This window comes from Neurospora crassa, linkage group IV (genome assembly GCF_000182925.2).
Source record: "Neurospora crassa OR74A linkage group IV, whole genome shotgun sequence".
Lineage (NCBI taxonomy): Eukaryota > Fungi > Ascomycota > Sordariomycetes > Sordariales > Sordariaceae > Neurospora > Neurospora crassa.
Genome location: NC_026504.1, coordinates 4,501,159 through 4,518,993, shown reverse-complemented (window position 1 = coordinate 4,518,993; position 17,835 = coordinate 4,501,159). Strand labels below are relative to the sequence as shown.

At 50.8% G+C, this 17,835-nt stretch overlaps 7 protein-coding genes across 9 annotated transcripts; 4 read left to right on the top strand and 3 right to left on the bottom strand.

Annotated features, from left to right (window-relative positions):
* Positions 1–258: 258 nt before the first annotated feature.
* On the bottom strand, positions 259–3,053 carry NCU07286 (membrane-associated progesterone receptor component 1). The gene is made up of 2 exons (XM_957047.3): positions 2,711–3,053; positions 259–2,630 (listed from the first exon to the last, which is right to left on the bottom strand). The coding sequence occupies exons 1-2, from the start codon at positions 2,767–2,769 to the stop codon at positions 2,168–2,170; spliced, it is 522 nt and encodes a 173-aa protein (XP_962140.1). The 5' UTR covers positions 2,770–3,053; the 3' UTR covers positions 259–2,167.
* NCU07285 (hypothetical protein) lies at positions 644–1,648 on the top strand. Its single transcript, XM_957046.2, has one exon. It carries the CDS (start codon positions 755–757, stop codon positions 1,520–1,522), a length of 768 nt encoding a protein of 255 aa, XP_962139.1. The 5' UTR covers positions 644–754; the 3' UTR covers positions 1,523–1,648.
* Positions 3,054–4,493: 1,440 nt separating the features above from the next.
* Positions 4,494–5,879, top strand: NCU07287 (hypothetical protein). The gene is made up of 2 exons (XM_957048.3): positions 4,494–5,362; positions 5,443–5,879. The coding sequence occupies exons 1-2, from the start codon at positions 4,876–4,878 to the stop codon at positions 5,634–5,636; spliced, it is 681 nt and encodes a 226-aa protein (XP_962141.2). The 5' UTR covers positions 4,494–4,875; the 3' UTR covers positions 5,637–5,879.
* NCU07288 lies at positions 5,814–7,268 on the bottom strand. Of its 2 annotated transcripts, none has more exons than XM_011395925.1 (3): positions 6,994–7,268; positions 6,597–6,861; positions 5,814–6,409 (listed from the first exon to the last, which is right to left on the bottom strand). In XM_011395925.1, exon 3 carries the CDS (start codon positions 6,298–6,300, stop codon positions 5,920–5,922), a length of 381 nt encoding a protein of 126 aa, XP_011394227.1. In that variant the 5' UTR covers positions 6,301–6,409; positions 6,597–6,861; positions 6,994–7,268; the 3' UTR covers positions 5,814–5,919. The 2 variants fall into 2 exon arrangements, with proteins under 2 accessions (XP_011394227.1, XP_011394228.1); XM_011395926.1 differs by having other exon boundaries at positions 5,836–6,409; positions 6,929–7,143.
* Positions 7,269–8,075: 807 nt separating this feature from the next.
* On the top strand, positions 8,076–10,370 carry NCU07289. 2 transcript variants are annotated; one of them, XM_011395928.1, is made up of 2 exons: positions 8,163–10,058; positions 10,116–10,370. In XM_011395928.1, exon 1 carries the CDS (start codon positions 8,746–8,748, stop codon positions 9,790–9,792), a length of 1,047 nt encoding a protein of 348 aa, XP_011394230.1. In that variant the 5' UTR covers positions 8,163–8,745; the 3' UTR covers positions 9,793–10,058; positions 10,116–10,370. The 2 variants fall into 2 exon arrangements, with proteins under 2 accessions (XP_011394229.1, XP_011394230.1); XM_011395927.1 differs by having other exon boundaries at positions 8,076–10,370.
* Positions 10,371–10,593: 223 nt separating this feature from the next.
* Positions 10,594–13,268, top strand: NCU07290 (nuclear localization protein). Its single transcript, XM_957051.2, has 3 exons — positions 10,594–10,782; positions 10,949–11,966; positions 12,036–13,268. The coding sequence occupies exons 1-3, from the start codon at positions 10,728–10,730 to the stop codon at positions 12,544–12,546; spliced, it is 1,584 nt and encodes a 527-aa protein (XP_962144.1). The 5' UTR covers positions 10,594–10,727; the 3' UTR covers positions 12,547–13,268.
* A 955-nt stretch (positions 13,269–14,223) lies between these two features.
* Positions 14,224–15,950, bottom strand: NCU16857 (hypothetical protein). Its single transcript, XM_011396127.1, has 3 exons — positions 14,859–15,950; positions 14,515–14,618; positions 14,224–14,416 (listed from the first exon to the last, which is right to left on the bottom strand). Exons 1-2 carry the CDS (start codon positions 15,204–15,206, stop codon positions 14,565–14,567), a joined length of 402 nt encoding a protein of 133 aa, XP_011394429.1. The 5' UTR covers positions 15,207–15,950; the 3' UTR covers positions 14,224–14,416; positions 14,515–14,564.
* Between the last annotated feature and the right edge of the window lie 1,885 nt (positions 15,951–17,835).

Sequence of the window (17,835 nt, the reverse complement as noted above, 5' to 3'; positions counted from 1 at the left end):
TCTTCGAGCGGGGCTGGGGAAGAAGGTCTTGGGAGTTCGATGGTCTCGACTTCTCGAGCAAAGAAAGGTGGAGGTGGGAGAAACCCCGGTAAAGTCTGGGGAAGATCGTCCTCAGATTATGTGGCTGTGCATATAGTTTGAATGTGGCTAGTGCTAGCCTCCTCTACGTTAGTAGTCAGTTCTCCTTCACAACTTGAGTTCATCCGTCTGCTCCTGTCTATCATCGGGCAATGCCTTCAGATGTACTCAGATGCGAGCAAGCGCGCTGTCTATTGTCCATGATCCAGAAAGCCTCAAATTGCTTGGCCTTGGGGAGATCAAGCGATTCAGTTATTCCTAGCCTGTGGCGTGGCAGAGTTCATCGAGCTCTAACAGTTTCAGATCACCACCGTAATGCGGGACTCGAACTCCTACCTACGGGGACGTGACGACACGGCAATGAACATCGACCAGTCAATGTGTTCGATCTAAATTGTGATAATGTGGTGTACACGAAACCCAAAGCTTCAATGAACAGACACAGAACGAGGGAATGAGAGCAACAGTTACTGAACAGATTAATGCCAAGAAATAGCTGGAGACAAACGCCAAATTTCGTCGTTCAGGGGTTGCGAATATGATTATGGTCTGCATCACAGACATAGTTTTTCACCAAGCGCTATTGAGATCTGATATCAGTGCTATACTTCTTTTACAAGTGACAAACTACTAGCGTCTTGGAGTTGGGTTTTCACTTGGAAACACACCACCCAAAATGAATTTCTCGAACCTCCCCCCCAAGCCTCCCTCTAGACAAATCCGCGCCCTCCAGGAGGAGGATGGCGCAACAATCACAGTCTACCAAGCCTACCCATCCACCATCGCCACAGCCGCCGTCACCTATCAGAGACTCGATGCCTCCCCTGAGTTTCGCACCACCCGTATGACCTGGATCAAGCCCAGCTGGGCCTGGATGCTCTACCGCTCCGGATATTCTTACAAGGATCCTGGACAGGAGCGCATATTGGCTATCAAGATGAAGCGGGAGGATTTTCTGGGGTTGTTGGGAAGGGGAGTCTTGACTCATGGTACTGCTCCTCCTCGTCCAGGGCCACAACAGGGGCAGGAAATGACAAGTGATGCTCAGGGACGAACAAGCGGGGAGAGAGGAGAGGAAGCAGCGCCCAAAGAAAGTACCAGGGAAAGCAAGAGGAGAGACAGGTTACAGTCGCTTGACGTCAAGATCCAGTGGGATCCCGAGCGGACGGTGCGGCTGCATAGTCTGAACTATCGCAGTATTCAGATTGGGATACCAGCTGGGTTGATTAAAGAGTGGGCGCAGGATATGATTGTGAGCATTGAGGATGTTACAGACAAAGCGAGAGCGTTGAAGAAGATACTTGATGAGAGGCCAGATGTGATTGATGAGGAGTTGGCTGAATTGGGGCTGATTCCAAAGGAGACTGAGTTTGAGGTGCCAGTCGAGTTGAGAAGTCGATTAGGGATGTATCATGATGGGTTGGTGATGGCGTCGGAGCCGTAGGAGGAGTCCATGTGCGAGATGTACTTGGCGGGAGAGACAATAGGGTCGATGTTCGATGTTCCTCTTCCGCATGAAGGATTTGCGCTCGGTGTCTGCGAGGGTGCTGGCCGTCTCGGCCAAGAATAGGGGAGGAGAATTCGCATTTCCACAAGGGATATGTGGTGTCCAGACTATTGAAGAAGGGCAGGAACGCAATAAAAACGGGATAACATCGCAAATAGTAGCTTGAGTAACTCGGTAGTTGACTGTGGTATATCAGAGATTCATTAAGAAACCAAAGTTCTGGAACAGTCATTGATAAGAATATTCAAGCGCAAGAAATACTCGCATCCTTCATGACCCCAAAGCGTATTTACCGAATATGCCAGACTTAAGATTGTTCAAGGTCATTGACTCCCATGCCACCCTTGGAATCGGTTGTTGGTACGCCATTCTTAAGTAACCAACACTCGCCGTCATATCAAGTACCGAATCATGCGCCTCTGTCTTCGAGAGTATCCTGTGGGCATATCGTCCAACATGTTATAGAGTGATACTCTGGAATACCGGAGCGATCCGTACCCCGCGGTGAACGATTTTGCCCATGCTGTCCATTCCGTCCTGTGGTTGTTTTCGTTTCTCGTCATGCTCGCACGCTCGAGCAGTCTATTCAGCCTTGTCCTCGTCGCCAACAGCCACCAGCTTGCCCACGACAAGGTACTTCTCAAGGAACCTTTCCTCCCAGCCCTGGAGCGCTTCCAGTTGATCCTTGTCGAGATCGCTCAGAGTGTCGAGCGGGCCGTCAAGGTCCTTGGTAAGCATCTCCTCGTCAAAGCTACCGCAGGCAAGACCGCGGGAGGCATCGCGACCGGCAAAGTTAGCGTAGGGACCACCGGGTCCGTAGAAGTTGCGGCCGCGAGTGACATCGAAGACGCGACCACGCACGGCCAGGTAGACGGGCATGTCTTTCTCGCCGTTGTACGGCAGCAGCGTCCTCGGGGTGAACGTTTTGAACACGACGGCGGGCTCTTCCTTGGGAATGGTGGCCGGGGTATGAGGCCTCAGCCAGCTGTACGCTGTGTAGAGAAGCATGCCGAGGAGGACGAGGTTGAGGGGGGTGACAAAGGACCTGCGCGCGGGAGGGTTATTTCAATTAGCGCCATCAGCAACGTTAAAGCAGTAGAAGCGGTTGTGATGGGAAACTCTTACTCGGCATTGCCGGTTTGCTTGGCGGCTTCTTGAGCCATTCTGTTCTCGACGTAGTCCATGGCTGTGAGATTGGTGGTTTGCGATCTTGCTTCAGGCTATGGCTGGTGTTATCGTCAACGAACAATGAGCAGGCGATGTGTTCTCCCCAACAATGCCACTGTCACCGTGAGCTGTGATTAACTTGATGGATGCAAGTTATGCAACTGAAGTTGCTGCTGGCGCCGGGGGGCGGGAGTGACGGGTCAGCCGAGGGTGGGGCTACCTCTGAGGCCTCTGCCCATTGAACGGCAGTTCCAATCACCTAGAGGTACACCACCTTACCTACCTCTACTGTATAATTTCGGGGCGTTCGATTTTAGGTTTCCGGGAAACCAGGCATAATTCTGTTAGCATACTGCCCGAATATTGTGCACTTTATGCTTGCAAAAAAATAGTGGAGGAGACATATTGCTACCCTGAGGTACTGTAAATTCGATTTCTCTGATTCTCTACCTTTTCCCACCTACCTATTCTTTCGAGGGCATTTGAGGGTGGAGATATCTGAAATCTCCGTCTTGCATACAATTTCTAGCAGCCATGAATGTTGCGGTATGCTTACAGTTTATGCCTGCTTTTCCTGGAGGTAAAAAACGAACGCCCCGAAATTATACGGTATATATTCTAGAAGGTACAACCCTCTGCCATGGCTCGTACACGCCCGGTGTCGGCATTCCATTCCATCCGCCGCTTAGGCTCCCGGCCCCCCGCAAGGGAACGGAATGGAGCCGAGACCTTCACCACCTGGGACTGGACCTCACTGCAACGGAGGGGAGGTTCAGAGCTACAGGGTCCTGAATTGATGTCTTTCGCCCCCCCTGCTGCCGCCTTTCCTCACGAATCACCGAAGCTTCTCACAAACTTCCACTTCCATTTTTGTTCCTCAACCCACGCTAGAGGTCCATGCTACCCACGCAACCCCTCCGGACACTTTTACGTGCCAAGGCGTGGTGTCTGCATCATGCGTTCCTGTGATGGACTCTCACCCAGCTGAGACGGGATCATATCTTCCTCCATTGTGGAGTCTTTTAACTTTAATAAAGGCAGGCAAAATGGAGTCGTGATTCATGATCTCCTCGGTCCAGGCCTACAGAGTCCCTGACTGGCATTCCTCTGTCTCAATCAGTCTCTTGACTTCGTCATGTACCTTGTCGGTCTCTCATGGAGGCGGATCCAGAATATCACCCGGGAGTCTACGGAAGTGATCCAGTAATGTCGAAATTGGTCTGATTGACGATATTGCTAATTGCCATCAAGGAAAAGAGAAGTGTATAGAGGGCGAGGCCATGGAGATTCTTCCATTTGAGTTACTCTGGTGAGATGGGTAAGTTGAACCGTCACGTCACTGACGATCTCTGGCACTCAACCGACGAAGTGGCCATACACAGTACATAGTCAAGAAGCTTTGCTTGTAAGTACTGGTCCGTGCCTGGTACCTGACAGGGAGGTAAAGCTTCTGCTCGCAATCATCACAATACTGAACCTAACTTCCAGACGGATCGAACCATGGTTCAGGACTGGAAGGAAGGGCTACAAAACAACTTTATCATCGCCAACACCGAAGATGGGCGGGGAAGGTGCGTCAAAATGAGCCGAGGGGAAGCACCGCCACAAACCACGACCAGAGTTTACCTAGGTAGTTCTGGCCCTCGGAGCCTGGGTCCATTACAGCTTGCCCGTCGACCCCGTTCCCCCCACTTGCACTAGCATCTTCAAGTTCCAGGTTAGTATTACGTACCTGCAGTCCGAAGATCAAGACGTCAGTCGGAGTCCTCCTCATTCACGACGACATAGAGGTATGATGTCTGACATGGTCTTGCCTTGGCTTCTCGTACGCTGGTTGCACAGCACCTATCTAAGTGGTCGACCCCAGCTCAGCTGAGAACTGGAGACAAATCCCCTCCGCGATTCATCGGACTCGTCTCGTCATCTCCACCCCCCCTCGTCCTAGTAGATTACAGACTATCCTCCTCTACCTAGTATCACATACTATCAAACACTATATAACCATTCATACATCCACCAGCAGCCCTCTGTTCCTGAGTCCCCGCCATTTTCCCAGTCCCCTCATCAACCTCAATCACATCATCCCTTCCATCATTTTTTCTTCTTAATCCAAATCAGCAAAGATGTCCTACAACAACTTCGGCGAGCGTGATAATGAGTTCGGCTCCCAGCGTGGTGAGTTCGGCTCTGAGCGCGAGAATGAGAGACGGGGCGAGTATGGCCAGGGCTCCTCCAACTACGGCTCTGAGGACCGTGACAACGAGTACGGTTCTTCCAACTATGGATCCAGCAACCAGAGCTACAAAAATGACGCCGGCTACAAGGGCAACGCCGATAGTGACGAGCCTTCCCGCTACGGCTCCAGCAACAGCTATGGCTCTAGCAACAACAACAGCTATGGCTCTGACAACAAGCAGAACAACTCTTCTGGTGACGGCGGTTTCGTTGGCAAGCTTACTGGTTTCATGGGCGGCTCCCAGAACAAGAACGACAACGACAACCAGCAGCAGTCCTCCAACAGCGAATCCAAAGGCGGTTTCATGAACGCCTTCAACAACATGGCCGGTGGTGGTGCCAAGGGTGAGAAGAACGAGGATCTCCTGGACAAGGGTAAGTCAACTCACATTGATTTTTTTCACTGATCCCTATTATGGAACAATACTCTAACCAAATATCTCTTTTCACAACAGGCATCGACTTTGTCCAGGAAAAGTTCCTCGGCCAGGGCCCTCAGAACAACGAGAGCGCCGTCGAGCAGGCCAAGGACAAGATGATTGCCCAGACCATCCGCGATGGCTACAAGAGCTCTACTGGCAATGAGTTCCCTATCAAGAGCAAGGATGACAACAACTCGGGCAACGAGAAGAAGTTTGGTCTTTTCTAAACCGAATAGGTCTTGATGTCCAACCAAAGGAAAAAGGCATGGTTTGTTTATGGTGATTGGGTTAATACTCTTTGATGGCAGAGAGTGGAATTAGATACCTGAGTATCGTCACGAGTTTACGACATTTCTAATACCGACCGGAAAGGAGACAAGATAAGTCTCCTAGTTTCTCTCACGTCCCTGAAGTTTCTCTCTTGATGAACATAGTTTGTGATCTCGAATTGAATTTAGCTCTTGTACTCGTTCCTCGTTCTCTAGTTTATATCCCGAAGCTATCCGTCCATCATGCCTTCTTGGCTCCACTCCTCTCCTTAGCAGCCGAAGCCGTCGTGGCCATACTAGCCATAAGCTCGGCATTTCTCGCCATCGCCTCAAACCTAATGGCTTCTTTCTCCGTGTAACTCTTGGTCTTGGCGTCGGTCGAAGTCGCCCGCGCGGCAGTGAAGTCGCGAGTGATGTCCCGGAGCTCGGAAGCGTTGGAACGCCAAGAGGCTGCCATTGAGGAGCTGGAGTGTGGGTTGGAACTTGTACTGCAACCAGAGTTAAGGTTGGCAGATTTGGAACGAGAGTTGGAGGAGGTGGAAGAGTTGGAAGGGCTGGGGTTAGATCTGTCGGGGCTGGTGACGTAGAAAGAGAACTCGGGGGCTTGGTGGGGGTGTGGCATTTTTCTGATTGTGTTGTTTTCGAAGACGATGTGAAGTCTGTAGACGCGTGGTGTCGAAAGAGTTGTTACGTATAACTGGAGGCATGGATAGGGTGGGGATGTGAGATCACTTATACTTGTGTCAGTCTTGCGGTATCATTCAAAATTAGAGGCTTGGGGAGAGGGCCCGTTGAGGATGACAGCACGGCTGTGTAGTGGTGTGTTCTTTGTGGCATGACGGCAACATCATTGAGTGGCTAGCGGGCTGGTGACAATCTTCTTTGTGTGGGTGTTTTTGGGGTTTATGGCTTTCTTACCGGGGAACGCGGATCTTTTTCGCGGATCCTTTCCGAGGTTCCTTTTCTTTGTCAGTGGTTTCCCGTTACTGTCACTGCCACTGCTTTCGAGTGGATTTTGCGCTTTGACTGCTGGCCGATGATGCTGCTGGTGTTAAGGAGCCGTGACTTGAAAGGAACATGCCGTTTCCAACTGTCGAGTGACTTGGGAACGGGTACACTATCCGGCTTCGAAGTCCATCACCACGTTGACAGCGACTTCTCTACGGAAGACACGAGGGGGGGCCTGAAACACAAGTCAGTTTCAGTTCCTATCAAGAGGCCTGGTGTAGCTTGCTACTTAGGCCACCAACATAAGATCACGATCTTCCTATTTGTTCCTCATGCACAGCCCACTTAGTCCACAGGTTCAACCTACTATAAATTTCTGGTGATTCCCGCAAGGATAGTAGTACCTGGATTCGAAGGTCGTTCTATCGTTGTTCGTAGACGCAGGGACCCCAAAGAGCCGTTACGAGATGCTGTCTAATATGCAGGTTTGGCGTGGCAGTCTTCAAGTCCCCTGTATCGTATCAGAGGTGAAGCAGATTGGTGTGGGGGAAGAACGTGTCGGTTCGATTCGATGCGATGCGGCTCGTCCATAAATAAGTGGAATCCCGGGCTCCGGATTGAACTCCGTCGATGCAACGTCCGGTCTCGGAAAGTCCGTCCGAGAACCATCAAGGATGCATGGCCTTTCTTTTGTAAGGCTGAAGGTATGCAGTGGCAACACGGGGGAAGGTGGGGAACTCCCCTGTTCCAAGGGAAGGGCGTGTTCGTCGACCTGGAAATCAGGATTCGGAAATGGTTTTGGAAGTCGAGAGATAGTACACTACAAAGCAGTCAAAAGCATTCTGCCCGTGACCACCATATCTGAAACTATCTCAACTAAGAGCTTTAAGTTGGGGATCGGACTTGGAAATTTGGTCGCCAAGTCTAGCCCTTCGACCGCGGCGAGGCTCATATCAAGCGCTAGAATTTCTAAGCCATTTGCAGGTCCAATGAGCAGTTGGAAGTTGTTAGTAGAAAGTGCTTCTCTTCAAAGAGGGACTTTGATCAAAAATCAGCCCGTTTCTCTCGAAGTACCTAACAGGGACCATATCCCCAAGAAAAACCATTTCCTCTTCTGAAACAAGTCCATTCATTCCAGGTCGACGAACACGCCCTAATAAGGAACGGTCCGCCTCGAGTCGCTACGTACTTAAGGTTACCTATGTGGGGCTCAGCAGCTGGGGTCAAGGCGTCCAGGTTGAATGGAAGCAAGATCGCGCCATGCAGTTCCTTGGTGCCTGCTGAGGTGTCACTGGGGCCATTAGCGATTAGGGCCAATCCTACAGCGGCTGTTTGCCAGTGTTACGTACCCGGACCTACCTCTGCAGGCCGAACCGCACCTACCTAACCGTCAGCCAAACAGCCGGAGCCGGCCCGTCAGTCTTCCTTCCCTGGAGGGTTTCCACTTATCTGCGACTCAGGTCAACAACAGGCAGCCGGACTGGGCCTTTTCCCACCTCCATTCTCTTTCTCTTTCTTTTTTTTCTCCTCAGGACTCCGCGCCTCGCCCCTTCGTCCACGCACATCTTGTCAACCCGTCACTGCTTGTCGCTCGCTCGCTCGCTCGCCGTGCTCAACCACAAATCATCCATCGAAAGGACGCTGCCGACAAAATTCTTTTGTCGTTGTTGAAGTCGGAACCAAGGAATTCAATTTCGACCGCTTTCCCGTAGGTTCTGTCGCGCTCGATCTGAAGTCCATCGAAGCATCTGTAATCCCCGACGACAACACTATCAGCGTACCGACCGTGACCCGACTGTTCTGTTCTGCGGCGACCTCACTCGAGTGCCTCCTCGGACGCCTTCACTGGTACACCAGAGCAGTCACGTCCAAATTCAGCGAGACAAGCCCATTTGCAACAAAGGGCTTTGATCTCTCTCGTCCAAAGCGACGCACCAAATCCATCAAAATTTGGGCGTCGCGCCACCTTCCCCGCCTTCGACATTTGTTCGACCATTTTTTATTTTCCGGCTTCTGGATCCGCTGCAGAAACTTGAACCCGCAGTTCACCTGGGTCACGACGATTTTCCCATTTCCTCCAGATAGTACAAATACACAGTACCGTTGAACAACGCCCAAAATGACCGATTTCATTATTCCCAAGCCTCCGCAACAGGAGAAGTTCAAGGAGAATCTCCAGAATCTCCTCATGTGCCCAGAGTGCAAGGAAGATCCGCCTCACCTTGTCGAAGAGTTCTCGTCAGGAGACATGGTTTGCGGCTCCTGCGGTCTTGTGCTGGGCGAGCGCATCATCGATACCCGCTCTGAGTGGCGTACTTTCTCCAACGACGACCAGGGCAACGATGACCCCTCTCGTGTTGGTGATGGTCCCAACCAGCTGATCGATGGTGACCAGCTCCAGACCACTATCGCGTTCGATGGCAAAAACGGCAAGAACCTGTCCCACCTTCAGAACAAGATCACTCAGGACAAGAACTCCAAGCAGCTTATGCAGGCCTATCGCGATATCCAGGGCTTGACGGACAGCATCAACGCTGGTACCCAGGTGGCAAATGCTGCCAAGCACATTTACAAGCTCGTCGAGGACAACAAGGCCCTCAAGGGCAAGTCTCAGGAAGCCATCACCGCTGGGTGCATCTTCATTGCATGCCGCCAAACGGGAGTGCCGCGTACGTTCCGCGAGATTTACAGCCTGACCAAGGTTTCGAAGAAGGAGATTGGCAGGGTTTTCAAGCAGTTGGAATCCTTCCTCCAGAAGATCGGAGGCGAGGAGCATGCAATCACGACCAGCATCCCCACCTTCAACCAGCAATACCAGGGCAAGGGATCTACTACAGCTACCGAGCTTTGCGCTCGTTACTGCAGCAACCTCAATTTCCGCAACTCAGTTGCGGTCGAGGATGTTGCCCGCCAGTTGGCCGACAAGACCAGCACTATTTCGGAGCTGGCTGGCCGTTCTCCCCTTTCCGTCGCCGCTGCGTGTATCTACATGGCATCCCACATCAGGAACGAGTCACGTACGTCCAAGGAGATTGCGACAGTGGCTGGTGTCAGTGACGGAACCGTCAAAACAGCTTATCGTCTCCTCTATAACAAGAAGGACAAGCTGCTTGAGGAGATCTTCCCTGAGGGAGTGCCAAACCTCGACAAGCTTCCTGCGAACTAGGGGCCTCGGGTGCGCGGGTAGTTTGGATAGAGCGTTGGCTCTTGGTGGGCGGCTCCGCTTCTTGATTTCCACGGGACAGAATCGCGGCGTGACAGCATTGCGTTTTCTTAAGCTTGACAGGGTGGTCAGCCTCACTGAGATGACAAGGTTATCCTACTGAGAACGTGGTGGCTTTTAAACTTTGGTTTACGGGCAAAAGACGATCCACAGGCACGTCCGGATTTTCGAGAAGCTTGGAAGCATATTGGTGGTCGGAAGAGAAGCAGGTTATCATATGCCCAGAATAGGGCTGGTGGCTGCGGAGGCTGGTTGCAGCGCGGCAGGACAAAGGGGCCTGGCACACTATGAGCATAAAATGGGAAACGAGGTTAGATCGATCAGCTTCTACTTACCCAGGCATATCGGAAGGGCATTTTCGGGTTTGAAAGTTGATCTTTCCTCGAGGCATTCAGGGGAATTCTTTCGTTATTTGCTATTTGACTTGGCACCGACAGGGACTTGGGGAATCAAGATAGTTAATACAAGATATCAATACTCCCCATATGGAAAACATGAAGTCTAGAAGAGACAGGTTTGTCGAATGTGTCCATAAGCTGGAATCCAGGACTTCAAAGGGATGACTTACACAGTACAGTGCTTGGTTTATCTGGTTGAAGGGCTTTGTCATCGCACCGTAAAGGAATTCACAGTGCGCTTGACCACTACACTGTACACGCCAAGTGGGTCAATGGGCAGTCGCTTCACACGCAAACCACCACTAGCAGGACTGACTGCAGCGGCTTCACGTCTCCCACCTGTCAACCGCGTCTCAGTAATTTTGACATCGTCACCTCCAAACCCCAAACACAACTCAACCGTCCGCCTTGCTCTGCGCCGACACTCCAAACCCCGATCACAGTTTATCGCCAAGCATACAATACGTTAGCTTCGAAATCATGCCTTCCCGGAGATCAGGCCGCGCAGCCGCGAAACGCGCACAACAGGCCCTCGGTAAGTTACTCGATTTCATCATCGTTTATCATTTGGCATTTCCTCCCTCCCTTTGCTTGTACAAATGTATTCCATATTGTGTGGTCCACTCCAACGAATGCAGCAGCCACGCGCAAATCCTTCCATTTCAAACAAGCAGTTACTTATCAAAGCCATGCACAACCAGAAAGCACCCCAAAGACATTCGAAGGCCTAGACGACGAGGATGAGCCTATGCCCGATGCCGATCAAGACGACGCCGAACCATCACAACGAGACGGCGAGGATGATGTCGAGAAGGATGATGAGTCGGGTGGTGATGGACACGAGGAAGAGGAAGCCCCAGAGGAAGACGAGTCGGGCAAGAGCCCAAGCCCTCCCCCAGAGCCTGTCATCCGCCGCCGACGCTTGGGGCGACCACCCAAGAACCGACCTCCCGACTGGGACACTCTGCCGATCGAACCCCCCAATCGTGACGAAAACGCTCCTCGCCGTCGCGGTCGCGGAGGATGGAGAGGCAGAGGCGGCCGCAAGGGCCAGCATTTTCAACCAACCCAGCAATCCATTGACAAAGATGGTACCGTTCTCGACATTATCAACGACGAGGTGGACCTTCCCGAGGACCCGGAGGGTGAGAAGAAGGTCGATAAGCTAGGAAATCTTCAGGATGGTCGCGAGTATCGTTGCCGTACATTCACCGTTCTTGGCCGTGGAGATCGTCTATACATGCTTTCAACCGAGCCAGCACGTTGTGTCGGCTTCAGAGACTCGTATCTCTTTTTCACGAAACACAGAAAACTCTACAAGATCATCGTTAACGACGAGGAAAAGCGGGACATGATCGAGCGAGAAATCATCCCACACAGTTACAAGGGCCGTACGATTGGTATTGTGACAGCACGTTCAGTGTTCCGCGAGTTTGGCGCCCTAATCATTGTCGGCGGACGACGGATCATTGATGACTACGAAGTCGCCAAGGCCCGTGAGGAGGGTGTCGTTGAGGGCGAGCTCGCCGATCCCAACGATATTTTCGAACCAGGCAAGCCTTACAACAAGAACCAATATGTGGCGTGGCACGGTGCAAGCTCAGTTTATCACTCGAATATACCGTCAGTACCACAGCAAAACGCCAAGGTCGCCCCAACCAAACGACGTGTTGCTGTCAACGACGTTAACTGGCAATTGGAACATGCTCGCGAAGCCAGGTAGGCATTCTCTTCTTCGGCAGTTTCCTTGCTACCGGACACAGGAACACTAACATCTCTTCTACGCAGTAACTTCAACAGCATCCTCACCAGCGTCCGCCGCGCCAACCTGAACGGCGTCTATGACATTCACACTAACCAAATGCACTACCCGCACATCATCCAACCTACACATGCCCGCATCACGCAGGTGGTAGACTCTGAAGACGCCTCGTCTTCGTCCTCAGATCTTCCTCTTGTCAAGCCCTCCATATCCCGCAACTTCCTCATCACCGACGTGGAAATCGAGCTGCCACCCGCTGGCATTTCCCCGGCCGCCTACGAGGTACCCTTCCGTACATCGCCCGCCGATCGGGCTGCCTCCGCGCGTGCCGACTTCCTGGCTCCCTTCAAGGGCTTGAGCGCCGTACCTGACGATATCAGGGATCTGCTGCCCGAGGAATGCAGGAAAGCTTTCGACAGTGCGGTGAAGAATGAGGAGGAGTGGTTCGGCAAGTGGGGTGACGAGAAGGATACGACGTGTCGCCGCGAGCCGGTGATCGATAAGGCTATTGTGCCTTATAGCATGAATATCATGTGAGGAGGCATTGTGGATTTTCGACAGATGTCGCGTCTGAAGACCTGTACACAGACATTAGCTTGTCGTTCTTGTTTGGATACAAGCTTAGATTGTCGTGATGACGAATGGTCTATTGCATTTGGTCAGTTCAGGCTCAGCCATTTGCCTTCCACTAGTCTAGTAGACTGCATTGGAACTGGTATGGACGTGACGAAGAACCACACTGAAAGGGGTTTTCTGGGGATATCTTTATGCTCTCGGTATTTCACTTTCAAGATGATGAAGGTTAAGGGACCCGGATGACTTGCGATGCGCTCGGGCTGGGAGCATCCGAAGAGGGGACAACTGTAACGAAAAGTGGAAACCACGTTGGTCGTTGGGGAGGTGGTTCTCATCCATCATTGATTTTCCATTTTGTTTGCCCTACTGGTTTTCATCTCAATGCTTACAGGTCGAGTATCTGTCAGCTGAGCCATTGCGGGTTAGAGCAAGGGAACGAGGAAGTGCTTGGTAACTTCTTGTCTATTTATAATATACCCAGCTTGTAGACATCTTCTCAAGTTCCTCTGTGTACTGCCCATGGTGTCCATGGCTGCGCTGATCAGGGTGATTGGAGATTGGTGATTGGTGAATTGAACTTCGTCTCACTCATTAGACAACGACTGAAGCTACTGCTGCTGTCTATATCAACAAGACCAAACCTAGGGCCACATCATCTCATGTTGGGTAATGACAATATGATTTGAGTGAAGTACATATGGCGCTTTAGCCTCGACTGCTATGACTTCTGCTCCCAACGTTGAGCGTGACGACCCTTTACGCCGTCGGGCGAACGTTCATTCCCATTTCAGCAAAACGCATAACTCACAGATGGATACATTCGTCGATGTACCTACGGTCAGTAGCTAAGGGTTCTCAAGGACACTTGGCTGAAGCAATGGTAACACTTTGGTCCTCATAAACAGTAGACAAAGGGCACTGGTGGGGGATAAATAGTTGACCTACAAGCAACGAGGAAGGCCCGATCGGTTTGCTCATCCATATTAGGTTGGTTCAGAGCAAGTGAGAGACTTGAAGAGAGCGGACCCTTCACTTGCGACGGATGGAATCACATGGACACAGTGAGTGCCCAAGGCAACTTTGCCTATTATCCTCTATCATCTTGAAGTCCAATAGATGAACTGACGTAAAGAATATAACTTGAGTGAACGAAAGTATATCACCTAGTCTAGTTTCTGTGGGCATTCATCAGCGGTTTAAGTACACGCCTGCTCTTCATTGGCACCGTCCTCAGTCTTGGACATTTCATCATTCACAGCTATTGTGCTAACCGACTTTGTCAACCGTCTATTTCGTCCCCCTTTGGTGTGTCAACTTTACTGTAGCCTTAGCTGCTTTCCATGTCTCAGCAGGCGACTTTGACGATAGTCACTTTTATGTGTCGGTATAGGCCATCTAGAGGTATGTGCCATTCAAGCTCTGGGACTCCAGCCAGCAGGCAACTTTGTTTATAGGACTGAACCGAAAGGAAGACCTTCATTCCAATCAACACTTTGCTATCAAGGTGATGCAGTAGACAGCATTGGACATACGTTCACTGGACCAAGCCAGATTGGATGCCTGGCCCTGAGAACTCAAAGGCTTTCTGCCTAGTATAGAGGCACGTAAGCTCGGTAAGGTAGTAGCTAGCTGATGACGATATCTGCTTCCCTCGTCGTAGCTGTCACCGCTAGGTAAATATCAGGTTGGGGTTGATATGACAAGTATCTCGCTGCCTACCTATGATATGCTTGCCATGTATCTACGTCTTTGGCTTTGAGTTGGGTCATGATGCGCACAAATTCGACTGCTCTGGATCTTACCAAAACACCTAGCTTAGGGTAACACTCAACTATCCAATATTAGCCTAGCCATTTACACTCGTGAATGCTCATGTGCAGTACCTAGACACACATGAGAATGTCCTCGTTAGAGGTGTGGTGTTATTACCTGGACAGTTCCACCACATAACTCTTCTCGAGGGAAAAGCGGCTAGGTAGCTAGTCAATGTTCCCGGATACATTACCGTGTGACCGGTAGCGAGTAAGTGTTATCTAGCAGACGAGTATTAAATATCATTTCATGTGGATCATCGTCAGTTGTGGGAAAATTTTCAGTTCTTCCGTGTAATAGAGCTATCTGCCAGTTCATTGACGTAGAAGAGAGATGGAATGATAAAAGATCTCGATGACGAACAACAAACCGTACAGACAACCTGGAACCGGACCGATTTAGAGAAAAAAAAGTAGTTCCTGAATGAGGGTTTCGGGTGTGTCAATTTAGGGAATACCTGCCCACATTGCCTTCTCTATGTTATTCACTCCAGGTAATCTTAACCGAGCCGAACAGGAGAAACATGCGGTTTGTTGTTGAAATGATCCGATATAGTAGTGCATTTCTTCGAGCTTCACCTGAGTTGACTTTGGGGGCGACTTGGCAAATCCGCTCCGGTCTCCGGAACGGGCAATGTATGGCCGTACCGGTGAATTTTTGCACATGAACGACTTTGAATTATCCTCGAAAGAAAAATCCCCGATGATGGGCGAAACAGTGGATTTCCAAGCGTATGTATCACGAACTCGTCCACGCTCGTCATAGCAGTTGGAATGTGTTTTCCTAGAAACGAAAGCCATCTTGTTCATCTTGGCAAACTGGGAGGTTGAATTTGCCACTCGAAGACGATAGAAATCGAATACGTAGGCCGGTTCGTAGGGTGGGATTTGGTTACCACCGGAACGTGGCTGAGTAACTATACCTTCCTTCTCCCATCGTGAAGATATCCGAGCTTGGGCCGGTTTGTGAAACGATGTAGATCAAGGCCAGAAGAGCTTCCCAAATTGTGTCACATTAAGAGTCGTAATCGATGTACGTAACTGTGTGAGTCAATTGTACACTAACGTTTGCAAGGCTTTACTTTGTTGATCAGCTCGTCGGTCTCCTCAGTATACCTCACCTTGCAGAGAGTGAGTGCTTGCAAGCTGTCGACGTCTGGCCACGAGGGGAAGAAATGAATTATTATTGCCTACCTATCGTGCCTGCCATCACAACAGGGGAAACGATCTCATTCGTGGGGAGAAAAAAAGTAAATCCATGGACTACACGTGTACCATAGCATAACTCTTCGAGATCAGCATTGTAGAAGGGTCAGGAAAAAGGAAAGGGTTCTGACAAGGACTGCATTACCCCCTCCTCCAGAAATGGGGTGCGCGGAACCGATACCAGATTTGGTGAGAATTGCAGCCATTCTTGTTAGTGACTCGCCTATCCCATTTCACGGTCACCTACTACCCTCCTACCACCTCCTCTCCCTTGCCCTGCGGGAAGATGCTTCTAGATTGGTCCGCCATTCCAAGACACACGCAACGTGGGAGATGAGAGATCAGCTCAACCTTCGACCGTTTTGTGCTCCAACGTTAAGACACGAGGGTTCTAATGTCTTGCCTGCCGCCTTGGCAATTAGTCTGAACTGGCCCGGCTTGTAATTCGATATCTCGTGTTAATTACGCCATGAGTTTGGGAATAGGCTTCGTCAGCACTGCCTCGTCCCCTTCAATGCTGTCAAGTAACGGGTCCAAGGAGGATCACGGTTCCATGACACACCTCTGGATATGTACCCAGCGGATTTTCAAAGGTCAAGTCCCCTGATTTGGTAACTCGCTGGTCCCTATCCGCCTGCGGTGTTCCTCGAACGTAATGTAACGTCTACCTACACAGAAGAGGGGACAAGAATGCTAGGCAGAGAGAAGCCCTCCAAAAGTCAAGCTGCCAGTGATGAAGAGGGGATTAGATTGTGAAGTACCTGCGTGCAAAGCGGAGGAGGAGGGACCTTGATCCGCGCCATCTGGCCTTTGATGGTACACAATCCCTCTGCAATGCATGTACATAGTGTAGGGTTGTAGGAATGAGTTTACCTTTCCACCTTTGCGCCGTGACTTCCAGATTGCAGGCGATGGAAGCGCCCGATATAACCGCTTCCATGCTACGTAGCAGCGAACTGTGTTTTGTCAGCTGCATGAGACTCGTACACTGAATTCCCTCCCCCACTTGGACGTCTAGTGGGTTTTTCTAAGTGGTCAGTCACCTCATATCTGATCTATGTCAACCAACCAAAACCCTTTTGCTTGACTGCCGTTCTCAAGCAAAAAAAGTCTTGCTAGCCACGAGGATATGCAGCAGCCTCGAAAGGGATTAACACATTCGTAGCGAGGCTGTTCATCTGCAGTACCTAGTACGTAGCGTAAAGTTACAATTTCCCACACAGCGGAAACGTGGGCGTGAAAGAGGTGGCTGCTGATGAAGCTCCTTCCAACTCGGGGTGGGAAAAAAGGGCTAGTCCAAGCCATGTCGTGGTGATGGTGGAGATGAGGCCAGTAAGACGGCTATCACATGATGATCACGGACCGGACGGAGGACGTCTTCTTGTTGGGAAACCCGAGATTGATAATGTGCGCTACGGCAGGCCACCAGAGTGGTCCACACACAGAGTGTCGTTAACGCACATGGGGGCATCAGGGTCACCTTCTGCCATGTTGTATCGACCTGTTTTGGGAAAGAAGAGAAAAAGAGAAAAAAAAACTTTCTTCACATCATCATCGACCAGGTATAACCCGGAACTTCAGGGATTGCCCGGGGGGCCTGGGGTAAAGATGGAGAAAAAGAAGAGATTGCGGCATATAATTTTTTTCTTCAGAGCTTCCTCCCGAGGACCCGATGAATCAAAAGCCTCTCGACGACACGCTACTGTAGCTTCATTTCCTTCGACAGAGTCGCATCTCCGCTTTCCTCTTAGTGAAGGGTTCCTTGTTTCTGCCCAAACCCACCACACCAACGCCGATTCTGGCCAGGTACTGTAACTAGTATACTACGTACATACGTACCTCTGAAGAGTTGCTCGTCCGATGAATTCCCCCAAGGACACGGGGGGCGCTCTGATGATGAGCACACAAGAGGGACAGCAGTGCCACTTTGTGCTAGAAGGACGTGCGCAGGGAGACCGGCAGCCACCAAACTCGGACACTCGGGTAACACTCAGGGCCGGAGAATACTCCGATGAATCTGCAAACGGAAACTTCCGGGCGGAGACGGACGCGGCGTGCAAATCTCTCAACTTGGACCTCCGGACCAGACCACAAGGGCAGGGACATTGACGACGACGACGACGACAGACGACACGACAATGATTCGTCTTGGCCTATTTTTTATTCTTTTTTTTTTTTTTTTTCTTTTTTTTTTTTTCTCCCTGGATGTGCCCAGTTGGAAAAAGTGCGTCTC

Excerpts from the sequence above, each read along its gene's own strand:
- NCU07285 (XM_957046.2), top strand. The coding sequence starts at position 755 with ATGAATTTCTCGAACCTCCCCCCCAAGCCTCCCTCTAGACAAATCCGC.
- NCU07286 (XM_957047.3), bottom strand. The coding sequence starts at position 2,769 with ATGGACTACGTCGAGAACAGAATGGCTCAAGAAGCCGCCAAGCAAACC. Across the intron at positions 2,631-2,710 it reads AAGCAAACCGGCAATGCCGA|GTCCTTTGTCACCCCCCTCA; the intron begins GTAAGAGTTTCC and ends TCCCGCGCGCAG.
- NCU07287 (XM_957048.3), top strand. The coding sequence starts at position 4,876 with ATGTCCTACAACAACTTCGGCGAGCGTGATAATGAGTTCGGCTCCCAG. Across the intron at positions 5,363-5,442 it reads CGAGGATCTCCTGGACAAGG|GCATCGACTTTGTCCAGGAA; the intron begins GTAAGTCAACTC and ends TTTTCACAACAG.
- NCU07288 (XM_011395925.1), bottom strand. The coding sequence starts at position 6,300 with ATGCCACACCCCCACCAAGCCCCCGAGTTCTCTTTCTACGTCACCAGC.
- NCU07289 (XM_011395927.1), top strand. The coding sequence starts at position 8,746 with ATGACCGATTTCATTATTCCCAAGCCTCCGCAACAGGAGAAGTTCAAG.
- NCU07290 (XM_957051.2), top strand. The coding sequence starts at position 10,728 with ATGCCTTCCCGGAGATCAGGCCGCGCAGCCGCGAAACGCGCACAACAG. Across the intron at positions 10,783-10,948 it reads ACGCGCACAACAGGCCCTCG|AAAGCACCCCAAAGACATTC; the intron begins GTAAGTTACTCG and ends ATGCACAACCAG. Across the intron at positions 11,967-12,035 it reads GAACATGCTCGCGAAGCCAG|TAACTTCAACAGCATCCTCA; the intron begins GTAGGCATTCTC and ends TCTTCTACGCAG.
- NCU16857 (XM_011396127.1), bottom strand. The coding sequence starts at position 15,206 with ATGAACAAGATGGCTTTCGTTTCTAGGAAAACACATTCCAACTGCTAT. Across the intron at positions 14,619-14,858 it reads ACATAGAGAAGGCAATGTGG|ATAACACTTACTCGCTACCG; the intron begins GCAGGTATTCCC and ends CTCGTCTGCTAG.